Here is a 12,066-nt window from a genome sequence, read left to right as displayed (position 1 = left end):
CAGAAACAAGACACATTTCCAGTAACTTTGCACATCTCAGAGAGCGCGCGCACTCCACAAAGTGAACGAACACAAGACACACAAAAAAAGCAACGGCCATGCGCACGTCGAAGGGGAAACAAGCAAAACGAGACATGTACCCATCCGGGCAAAATGGGATTACACGGTTCGGTGTACCCGGCAATGTACCTGTAACTCTACCCACCTTTCCCCGACACATGGAAAGGCATATATATATATATATATATATACATGGAAAACATGCCCGACGAGCGAGAAACCACATGCTTCCTCTGAAAGCTAGATGGGTTCCATTTGCGACAGGATGCTTGGAGACAAAAATGCAAACGAAAACGACTTCCCATATACCGTCTCTGTGCAGTTACGTTTCTGCAGAGAGGAGATGGCCAGTCGGAGGAATGGCGTTGCCTTAACTTCTTTTCTCAGATTTTTATAAAAACGTCTTTTCTGTGTCTCTCTTCGGAAACCCAACTGGACACAGCTAATCCACTTACCCATCATTATTTTTGTCCACCTCAGCGAAAATCAGCCTGAGTTCCTCGTCTGTCAACTGCCCATATCTGCAGTCAACCGCGCACGGAGAAGTCCGAGAGAGAAACATTTGTGTTCCACGTAAGCCGAAATCACGAAGCAACTCCCGCGAAAAAAACACGAAAGCCGCGTGTGAACGCGAATCACCACGACAGCGACAAAGACATGCAGTTCTTAAAACGCGCAGTCGCGCGCCGTTTGGCGTCACCGTCCGAGAACTCGCACCATCAGAGAAACAGGAAACCCGAAAACAGGAAAACGACTGGAACAACTGATACAGCGACATCGGGACGAAGGATAGAACGACGAAAGAGAAGAGAATAGACAGACACACAGAAGGAAGGGAAAACGAGAGAGGTCTACTGAGACGACACTGCTGCATGCACCCTGCCGTGCGCACTCACCTGGACCCTTTTAGTGCCTTGCGTAGGGTGTCCATTGTGAGGCATCCCTCGCCACGAACATCAAACTTGTTGAACACTTCTCGAAGCTGCTCCTCCTGGAGCGTCATGCGTCGCAAAAGCAAAGCACTAATAAACTCGTTGTACCCTGCATGTGCAAACAATTCGCACACAGTGTATATATATATATATACATATATATACATATATATACATATATATATGCATATACATATATATATATATATACATATATATACATATATATACATATATATATGCATATACATATATATATATATATATATATATACATGTCCAGAGAAAACTTTCAATACACGTGTGGAAATATATATATATATATATATATATATTTCATCTCCCCTGTTGTGCACGTCAGTCCTGTCTGTCGTCACTAACCAATGAAGCCTTGCTGCTGGGCGTCAATGGAGTCGACGATGGCTGCCAGTTCGCTCTCGATCACTTTGTAGCCCGCGTTGTGCATGCCTGAATGAACGCAGAGAAGGCCAAGGCGCGCGAGACCCACACACCGCTGCAGCTGGATATTTGAGGAAAGCGCCGTGCCGTGAGTGCGAGCTGCCAGACAGCAGCATTCAATTCTCAGCCGCGTCCACCGAGTCGTCCACAAGCCTCAAGAGCACAGGTCAACAGCCCCCCCGCCACTCTCGCGCCTGTCTACTGCTGCCTCTATTTCCGAGAAGGAAGTCTCCACGATTCCGGGTAAACCACACCTCTTGGGTGAATCGCAACTCGCACCCTGCCGAGTACGTCCTCCGGCCCTTCACATATGGGTCCAAAAGATCCTTGGGCCGAGACAGCAAAACGCCTGACGTACTTTCTTTCAGTTCGTCAATGGTGATGGTGCCGTCGCCTTTCTGGTCGAGCGCTTCGAACTTTTTCCGCAGTTCCAAAATGTCTGTTTCATTCAGTTCCTTTGCCAGCAACTGCAAGACGGCCTGCTTCAGCCGGTTCTGGTTCTGCCAGTTTCGCAGACCTTCGAAGACTGACGGCGTCAGCTGCGAAGGCTTGGCTTGTCGACCCTGCATGAATCTGAGAAGAAACGAGAACGAACAGCGAACACGTCCTTTTAAAGCTCGAGCTGTGAACACGAGAAAGCAGGCAGGCAAAGATCTGCTGGCCCGCCAGGTGCTTTGCGTGTGTCCCTGGACACACGGATTTCCAGACTAGATGCAAATGGTTTATATACAGCCATCCGGGCCGACGGAAAGGCATGTGTACGAGAGCTCGGGACACACGTATATGCATCACCTGTGTATGTACACCGCGAACTACGGCTTTGTGGGTGACGCGCCTTTCCGGCTAGCACAAATACCCGCCAGGAATCAAGACTACGAACGGACAGCTCGGTGAGCCCCCGATGTGTGCAGTGCGCCCGCGGGAATCGAAGCTCCCGGCACACATCCAGGGTTCCTGTTGGTTCTGCGGACGCAGGTATTCTACGGATACCTGCAACCGTGCGTGCGTTTTTTACCGGGGGGAGAAAACGGCGCAGATCCCAGTTCATCGGTATTCCCCCGTTAGGCCTGCCATCCGCTTACAAAGCGTCCACCAGGGTGCATGCACACTCCTTTTTTTCTTCCCTTTGTGTCCCACTCGGAAGACGACTTACTGGAACCACGGATGCTCGAGAGCCTGCGCAGCACTCAGCCGCTTCTTCGGATTCTTGACAATCAACTTCCGCACCAAATCTTTCGCCTGGGCTGTCACACACTGCCACTCGTCGCCTAACGAAACCACCAGATCAGACAGCACAACTCAAAACTTGCGCCACGGACGCACCAGACCACCCGCGCTGAACGCTGATACGGCACTACCTCCCCGCCACGCTGCTTGCTCGCCAGTTATCCGCGCATGAGGCCCAATCTATATATATACAAATACATATTCACTCTCTCTGGCATACGCCCCCCCCGACGTCAGTACGCGCTCCATGCATGCGGAAGGACTGTGCGCGCATGTGTATGTACACCACGCAGGCGGGCCTTTTTTCCACGCTTAAACCAGAAACGTGCCGATCTGTGTGAGTAGCTCTCCCGTGTTTCCTGCGTGCACAAAGGAACCGCGTTCTTCGGCGCCCGGCTCTCCTGACTCTCCCCGAGCTGCCACAGGACAGAGACTGCTGGGCCAACAAGCCTGAAGCGCGCTCCCTGCATCCCGCACCTGCCGTGGGCGGCTCAATGGTCAGAATTTTTGTCTTCACTGATTCCTCGTTGTCCAGGCCAGGAACGTAGAAGGGGTGAATGCCGGAAAGAAGCTGCACAGACCACAGCGTACCAAGGCTCCGGCAATGACGCAAACCGCAAGCGCAGCGAGCGGGGACACCAGGGGGGATGTAGAAAGGCGAACCCCCCTCAAGTGTGCGCATAGAGGGCCTTCGTCGCGGCTGCGCGGTTTACCTGGTACATGATGATTCCGACAGCGAAGATATCGCATTTCTCGTCGTAGTCCCCGCGGATCATCTCGGGCGCCATGTAGTGCGGCGTCCCTGCCCGCTGCATGCGCACTCGACGAACGTACCTGAACAAGCAAAGCAGAAAGACGCTCTGAAATGGCACGCCTCGCACTCGAGAGTTCGCTGCAGGGACAGCGAGTGGAAAACGACCCCGACGTGGGGGTCTCCGCGGCTGTGCACACAGGAAAAGGGACGCCGCCTCTCGCATAGATGGTCCTCACCAAGGAATAATGTGCTTCCCGTTGAAAGACGGCAACAGGCGGGCCATCGCTCCGCCGACGCCGCCACGCTTCTCTTTCACTTCCTTGGCGGTCTCCCGCAGCCTCTGCATTGTATCGCTGAGGCCGAAATCGATCACCTGCGAGGAAACGAAGACAGAACACAGCTCGGTCGCACCCTCCTCAACGGGTGATTCTGGGGCCAGCGCGATCGCAGCAGATACACGGCAGCGTCGGAAGGCAAGTCCACATGAGGAAACGCGAACCAGAATGAAGCGAACGCAAGGTCAAAAGCCTTTGTGTGTCACCACGTGGGCGCATGCACACAAACAAACGACTGTGTGCACAAACACCTGAACGCCTACTTGCAGTTCGGTTCTACGTATCCACTCTCCGAAAACACCGATGCACGCTTAGGCTTTCCCGCGCTCGCACCTCCTTACCTTGATGGGCGAGTCTGGGGTTGTGTCGACGAACAGGATGTTCTCAGGTTTTAGATCTCGATGGACAACCCCCCTCTCGTGGCAGTACGCGCAGGCAGACAGAATCTGGCGCATCCAGTGGGACACCTGATCGCCAAGACAGCGCATTGGGAGGACAGGACCAGCCTAGAATCCACGACAGCAGGCGCGTGTAGAGAGTCGCACGGGAGGCGAGGTCAAGGAAGGAGCATGGCGAACGGCGGCGGTAGGCGGTTTCGCGTACTGCCCAGCTCTACGACGGCTGTTTTCTCACGCCAAGAAGCCAGATAAAATGTGGGGAAACCCAAGGCGAGAAACGCATGGCCTGGCCAACTGGCATACGCCCCCACACTCCCCTGTTTGTCCGTGATTGTATTTCCACAAGTGATCTTAACTGTGCTATCTGCTAACAGAATATCGCCCCGCCCCACATCGAAAAGAAAGCTCCACCCCGCCGCGGGATGGACGGCCAAGGTGGAACGAAGAACACAGGGGGTGCGACGCAGAACGAACTCCTTTTGTGCGACTTGCTTCACAAGACATGCTCCCGAATCCCCATCCGACTTCTGCAGCGAGACGCTACACATACTAAAATGCAAATGAGACGAAACGCAGTCACTGATGCGACTAGGAAAAAAGACCGCTTCTTGTCTTGAGAAAACGATCGAACAGAGACCGCCGCACATCGATTGGCATGTGTAGGTACACCGGGGCCGCCGCCTGGGAGGCGGGAAGGCAGAAGCGCAAACGAAACTTTTTAGGATTTGAGAGGCCCTACCTGCTCTTCAGTGATAGGGGACCGGAGTTTCTCGTAGTGCTGGACAATGCGGTCGAAGAGAGGGCCTCCGTGGCACAACTCGATGATCAAGTAGATCGTGTATCCGTCTTGATACGTCTCGTATAGCTGAAAAACAGCAGAGAAATCTCATAAGTTCCATGTGCAGCCTTTGTGCATAACTGCAGGCCTCGAAGTTTGAGAAATCAAAGATCTCCTTTGCGAACGTTTTCTTCACGAGCAACAGTCCGCGCGAGAGGCATTTGCAACCAAAGCGCGCCTGAAGTCTGTCGCCGTGGTCTGGCGACACGCTGCAGAGACGCTGCGTCAAACTCAGGTCCCGCACTCTGTTCTCCTGACTCTACCGCTGAGAAATGGGCATCAGCTGCGGCGACACTCGCCGCGTTTCTGGTGGCAACGAACGCGTCTGCTCTGACGTTCGCTCGCGGAGGCGCCTGCCTCAGTCTCTCGGCGCACAGAGAGAAAAAATCAATTTTCTCTGTTGTGCTATGGTTCACGGTTTGCCGCCTTCCCGAACCTGCGCGCACCTTCATGATGTTTGGGTGGTTCAGTGCCTTGAGCAGCTCGATCTCGGCCTTGATCAACTCCCACTGATCCGGTGACTGAATGCCTGCATCGAAGACGGCGACAGAGGCAACGACAGTGAGTGAGGAGAACGACGCGACGGCTGAACGCATGCTACGCGAACAGCAAACAACTTCGCCCCCGGCCCAGCTGTATCTCTTGGTTCCGACCCCAGGCCGCCAGGCTGTCAGGGAGTGGCGACGCATCCAGACGGCAAAGCTGCGTCCACTGTTTATGCGAAACAAAACCCTGGAAAACCTGTCGCTTTTGCCAAGAAGGCGTCGCTGAAAACCAACACTCCGCCTTCAACGACCGCATCTGCGTGAAAAAACTGGGAACAGGCAAACGCGCGGGAAAGACAAAACCAACCTACCTATCGACTTGCACGCGCGCCGCGCTCCTGTCTTTTTATTTGTGACCAACTGGACTTTTCCGAACGACCCCTTCCCAGCTGTCTCTCCGAAAATGTAGTCTTTGTACACTTCGCAGATCCCGTGGTGAGCCGGATACATGATGTAGGATGCGAGCTGCAGCACAGAAGCAACCGACAAAAAGAAGGATCGAAGAGATGATCTCTGCGCGCGTGTACATACACGGCGACGCCTTGGCGCAAAGATGCCCCGCTGTGAACAGCTGTCACCAAAGGACGAGTAAACCTAAACTGGCGAACGCGCCCATCGATAAGAGTCGAAAGCCACCATGCATTCTTTAACTAGCCGGATATTAATCTTGACTAAACGCCCCCTTGGCGAACAGGCAAGAAACCAAACGGAAGAAACCACGGAAACAGGTTACGCCGGACCACACACGCTTCCCCAGCGGGTACGCACGAGGACGCATCTCGGCGAGAGCGACGCGAAAATAGAGAGACGATAAACGTGGAGAGAGACACATAGGTATCTGTAGCAATGTGAATCCGCGGATGTGCGTTTCTGTTCTGGGCACCGGCTTCTTGTTGACGCTGAAGCCTCCGTTCACGTTCGTAACTCGTTCCTCCGGTCCTCCCCACCATGGACTGTATGCCCGCCAGGCGCGTGGCGATTCACAACCTCAGGCTGCACACTACGTGGGATCCTGGGATTCACTTTGCCACGACCGTTTTCGTGACATCGCAGCAACGTGCAAACGACGGGGACAGGCGTGACTATGGCAGACCTAAAAAGCTTAGATTTCGCGACACGGTAGAGGCGCTACAACAGCGCGCGCTGACCGATGTTGTGACTGATTCGACAGTCAACGCACACAAACACACACGCCGCGTTCGTCTCTCGATCGAGCGGGGCTGCGTTGGAGCATTCCTTTTGACACGTGCTCTGTCTTCCGTTGAACTCGCACAGGTGTTCCGTACCATGAGAGATTGCTCCTTGTTATCCACCAAACTCCCGTCGGCGCCGACCCCCCCTCGTGACGCCGCGCTCTGGCCAGGCGCCCCTGGACGTCGCTGAGGAGAAAAAACAAAACTTGAGACTGAAGCTTTCCCTTCCCGAAGCAGAAGAAAGAAGATGTAAGAGGACCGCCAAGCGGCACGCACTCTTAAACCAAAAAATACATATATATATATATATATATATATACATATATATACATAATATACATATATAAAGACATGTGCATATAAGTGAAAACGCACAACTCGGTTATCAAAGATCAGCCGTTGCTTCACTCCACGAACAGGAGAAAGAATCTGTCAGACAGCTAGAACCAGCACATTCACGCCAGGAAGCACCACGCGTGAGCGCGAGGCTAGGGAACGCGCATTTTCACCAAGTGGTCACAAGTTGATAAGCGCGCGCAGTCCGGGAAACGGCACGAATGGAACCTGCAGCCTTGGAAATGGCTAGAGGGACACAGACAAGGGGTACATGTGTTTTGTAGACCGGAGACACCCAGTTTTCGGCGTGTCGCTACAACAAGCATTGAAAGACGGGCGATCCGGCTCAAGGGGCTGGTTGCACTTTGCAATCTCCCGTGCACCCTGCACACGGCACTTCCCCTCAGGGGCGCCGAGGGACGGGAAGAAAGCCGCGTGACGCTAAGCAGTGGGAGAGGACAGACTGACGGAATCAAAAAGTCTAGAAAAAAGGTCCGAGAGAGACAGAGGGAGACCAGAGAGCTTCGCATGAAAAGACAGCTGTGGGCAACGAGGCAGAAACCACACCCGCGTAGGTGAGCCCTGTCGCCTTCTTTGAGGGATCTGCTCCACTGGCGCCTCGTCGGGCCGCACAAGCAAAGCGCAAGAGAGATGCGCACAAGCAAAGCGCAAGAGAGATGCGCACAACAGCGAACAGCTCGAGAAGCAGCCCGCCTTCCAGTAGAAAACGAGGCGCTGTTCTGCGAGGCCGACGACCACGCAGAAAACGCGGGCGCGGTCGACAGCGACGAGCTCGGGAAACACCGCGGCATAGAGACAACAGACGCTCTCCCAAGTGTGTACACAGGCATCTCCCCAAAGAGAACGAGGCTGCAGAGGCGCTTTGAACCCGGGAAAAGACATGGCGAGGCAAAAAGCGGGGAGAGCGCTTTTGCCAAAGACCGGCCAAGATAACGCTAGAGTCGGGCGGAGAGCGCCCTTGTCGCGCGCCGGGAAGGCAACCGCGGTTGGAGCGGAGCGTGCGGAAGGAATGTTGACAAAGGAAATCTTCCGACCGACAGCCCGTACACGGAAAACATAAAGAAGGATCCACTCCAGCGACACTTTCCTCGTGAGAGAGGAGACACGGACGGTGAGATCAGCGCGCGCAAGAAGGGAGAAGGCGACGGAAAAAGCATTCGAAACCCCACACGGGTTGGTCGACACCGTTGACGCACGCGACGCAGGAGGGGTCGCTTCGGAGACCGAAGAATCGAGAAGGCGAACCGAAATCCGGCCCGCGCGACACATCAACGCCCACGGAGACGGAGTCACCGCACGAGAAACATGGGCACATGTGCACACATGGAGGCAAGGAACGCGGCCAGCGCAGGAAGACGAAACGAATCCTAGAAGACAGCCTCGAAAGCCGCTCACCGCCTGCGACAACGCAAACACAAACACGAAAATCATTCGTATAACAGGCAAAGATCCTCAACGACCCCAGGAAGGCTTTCCGTTTCGATTTCAGCCGCGAGAATGAGCACGTGTAGAGGCGCCTCGTTGACCAGTGCAGCGTTGAGGGATCGAAGAAGGCAAACCACGAAGAAACGGAACTGTTCGGAGTCATACCAGAGACGTAGCCGAGCCGCAGCTGACGTTGACTGTGAGCTGGACCCCGTGGTGCCGTTGCTGTCGCTTCACCAGTCGCGCGTAGTGGTAGGCGTGATACTGCAACACAACACAAAACGTGTGCGCAGAACCGTGTGCTCGGAAAAGAAAGGAGCATCAAGACCAGGCTTCCCCCGCCACGGACGACCAATTTGTTCGATACTGTTTTCGTGCGTCCACACTTAAATTTGCTCGCAGGCTCCCAGAAAAGACAAACGAAACCACCTGAACACAATCCAAGTAGCTTATACATGCATATATACATGTATGTGTGTACGTGTGTGTATGTACGATGCAGGCACGTACGAACTTTTGGCGGCAATTTTGGAGGCACTTTTGGTGGTCCCCGTGTGTGTGTATGAAAACAGAGCAGCGTGGATGGGCGTGTGTTTGATAAACAGTCGCTTGACCTTTTTAGTTGGGGGCTCATGAAACACTGGCAACAACGCCTAGTTACCGGCAGCGCACACGCACATCCTTGTAATTCCGAGAAGAGCCGGATGACCCGCTTCTCTGTCCACACAAAGAAAACGACGAAGTGTACTCAGCGAATCCTTTTGCAGGTTTGACGGTCACTCCCTGCATTCCCCACCTGCTGAAGAATGTCAATAAAAGCCTCCTTATCGATCTCGCCGTCTCGGTCCAAGTCGTAGTTCTTGAAAACTGCGTCAAAGCGGACACGGGCATTCCGCGGGGAACCAAAGCTCTCCAGCTTCGGCACACATTCTTGGTACATTTTTTTATACAGCGCCTTTAAAAAAGGAAATTGCCTAGTAGCGGCCCCAGAAAAAAGTGTGGAAAGCGCACCATGTTTATCGCAAGTGTGTGTTCGTTGCAAGCCACAGGTCTACGAGACACGGCCGGGCGACGCGATGACAGGTGAGAAGAACTTCGCGGCGTTTTGAGGGATCTGCGCCGGCCAACCACTCTTTCGAAACCCGATAAAAACCTTGAGACCCAATGTTCGACGCATTCTGGTCTCACGCGCCTCACCGCGAGAAAGTACCGACTGGGTTGTCGCATCCCCCCCCCACTTGACTCTTGAAATGTGAGCTGTCTCTTCGTGCAACAAGTCCAGCAACGAAACGCGAATGCAGGCGTTGAAATGTGTTGCCTGGACTCCTTAACCGCGCATCTGCCTACAATGATCGCGCGGTGTACATACAGCGTATTTGGAAAGGCAATACGCAAGGCGTCGGGATAGTGTTTCAAGCGAGTTGTGACGGATCACGAAAAGACGTCACCCTCATGGCAGGGCGCACATCGCGAGCAGTCTCGGCGCCAGGGATCTGTGTGAACCTTCGCAGCGCTGGAGATGTTTGTGAACCTTACCGGCAGGGTACCAAGCCTTGTCGGGGAGCGGGCACACCGGGTGGAGACGTTTCAGAGCAAACTCCAAGCCCTGCAAAGAGGAAAAATCCGGATGAAAAAATACCTCCACAGGAACAAGCATGCAGAACGGTCTAGACAAAACCAAAGGTCCGCTAGGAACGGAGAAGCCTGCAAAGGTGTCGGGCGGTTTCTTGTTCTCCTGGTATCGCGTTCAGCAGTAACAGGCCGCAGTCCTCCAGCCTTGCCCCCACGACTTGAAAACTTAAAAGTAAAGGTCGGTATCTCATTCCTGAGCTGGGCACTCCTCGATTCACCGCCGCAATGCGTGCGATGTCAGTTTCTTGATGCTTTCTGATTCCCCTATTTGCAAAACGTCACCTCATACGCCTTAGAGTGCCATCTTCACCAACCGGACAAGCAGGCTAGAGCATTCAGTGGGCCAATAGATGTGGTGTTGTGCGTCCCGTGAATAAATTAAGACCCCTCTGCGCCCCTTCTGGATGTACACCGCAGAGATCCCCTGGGGCGCCGCTTCGAGGACAGTTTGCTTGAAAGGTTACTTCGCACCCGACCTCTCCGGAAAGACAAAGTATCTGTGTGTGTTTGTGGGGTCTGCTACCACAGCTCGTGAAGTGGCGAGACGTACCGTTGAGGCCTGCATGAGATTGATTGTCGGTTTGCCATTCGAGACCGAATTGAACGCCTCCTCCGTAAGCCGCTGCAGCATTTCATTGTCTTCCCCAAAAGGGTCCGCGATCCGCAGCTTCGGTTCGGGCGTCCCAGCCTTAAGCTCCGGCATTTTGGGCACGTTTTCGATTTCCGGCTCTTCGTTCGTGGCGCAAAACCCGTCGCGTTCTCTTCAAACGGTCTCGTCACGCACAGCAGACCGCCGTTGTTGTCTGTGGCGCTCATGCAGTGAGGAGCTGGCCGTGAAAGGCAGTGTGTCGGACCGGCACTGTGTTTCTCGGGGAGCGAAGGTAATCTAATGGGAACTCCGTTCAGGGAAATCAAAAGAGCTTCGAGCTCCCGACGGGCCAGGCGCTCGCGCGGGGGTCGTCCCTGACGAGTCGATGCAACCATGAAAAAAAGGGAAAGGGGCCGGATACTTTTCCTAGACGAAACGGTTTCCCAACGGTCGCCGCTCCTCAGTCCTGCGAAGCGGCCCGCGAAAACTCCAGAATGAACTCCGTTTTCAACACCAGAACCGATGGATACTGAGCCCAGTACGAGAGAAGCACACAGCTGGAGAACCAACCGACGCTACGGATGCCGAAGTCGGCGCGGTGTTACAGAGCGCATGTTGGCATCCATCTCGCAGATGCGAAGGTATTCACGCATTATTGGCAAAAAGACATGCACGCAGAAGCGCTGGGGAACAACTGCGAGCATCCGCTCGGTGGTTTTGGAACGCGTCGTGTGAACGGACGGTACTACGCAGGGATACGGTGCACGCGGGACAGTAGGGGAAACGCGTCCTAGGCGAAAAAGAAAGAAGTAAAAAAGCGGGAGGGAGTGTCAGAAGAAAGAGCCCGGTGACGCTAGCCGTCAGCCACGCCCTTGCTCAGCTTGCTATAGGGCAACTTCTCTACGTCGTTTCTGTTCAGGTGCCTGTCGCCGATTCCCGCCTTTGAGTGGGCGTATCAGTGACAGGCTTTCGCTCAGTTCTCCACAGAAGCGACGCCAGCAATTCGAATTTTGCGGGCCCAGACGTCCGAATCCACGACAAGAGACAGTGGCGGCGGTACATGCAGAAGAAAGGGAGACGGCCGACGGGAAGAAGCGGAACAGGTCTACTTTTTCAGTCCGCGGAAAGAGAAGCCCACGCAAGAAACCGTTTCCGCGAGTTGCGCGCACACTCCTCGAATCCAAAAAGGTAACGGAACGAGGGATCACGGAGAGACACGCACAAAAGCTTGTCGTCTCGAGATGCGAACCAACGAACCACTACGGTGAACATGGGAGTGCAGAGAAGCCCGCCGTTCCGCTACTCCCAATTTGAGGAAGCAA

General features: G+C 54.2%; 1 protein-coding gene across 1 annotated transcript; it reads right to left on the bottom strand.

The window, feature by feature from the left end:
- Positions 1-1,368: 1,368 nt before the first annotated feature.
- Positions 1,369-10,858, bottom strand: NCLIV_062380 (putative CAM kinase, CDPK family CAM kinase TgTPK5; the record flags this gene model as incomplete). The annotated part of the gene is made up of 16 exons (XM_003885789.1): positions 1,369-1,460; positions 1,810-2,024; positions 2,605-2,719; positions 3,156-3,249; positions 3,392-3,512; positions 3,669-3,805; positions 4,109-4,234; positions 4,905-5,030; positions 5,450-5,532; positions 5,860-6,013; positions 6,835-6,927; positions 8,494-8,496; positions 8,689-8,787; positions 9,320-9,390; positions 10,060-10,129; positions 10,706-10,858. The coding sequence occupies 16 exons, from the start codon at positions 10,856-10,858 to the stop codon at positions 1,369-1,371; spliced, it is 1,752 nt and encodes a 583-aa protein (XP_003885838.1).
- Positions 10,859-12,066: the final 1,208 nt, after the last annotated feature.

This window comes from Neospora caninum, chromosome XII (assembly GCF_000208865.1).
Source record: "Neospora caninum Liverpool complete genome, chromosome XII".
Taxonomy (NCBI): domain Eukaryota; phylum Apicomplexa; class Conoidasida; order Eucoccidiorida; family Sarcocystidae; genus Neospora; species Neospora caninum.
Note: the sequence above shows the minus strand (reverse complement) of the source record. Positions and strands in the feature narration are given on the sequence as shown.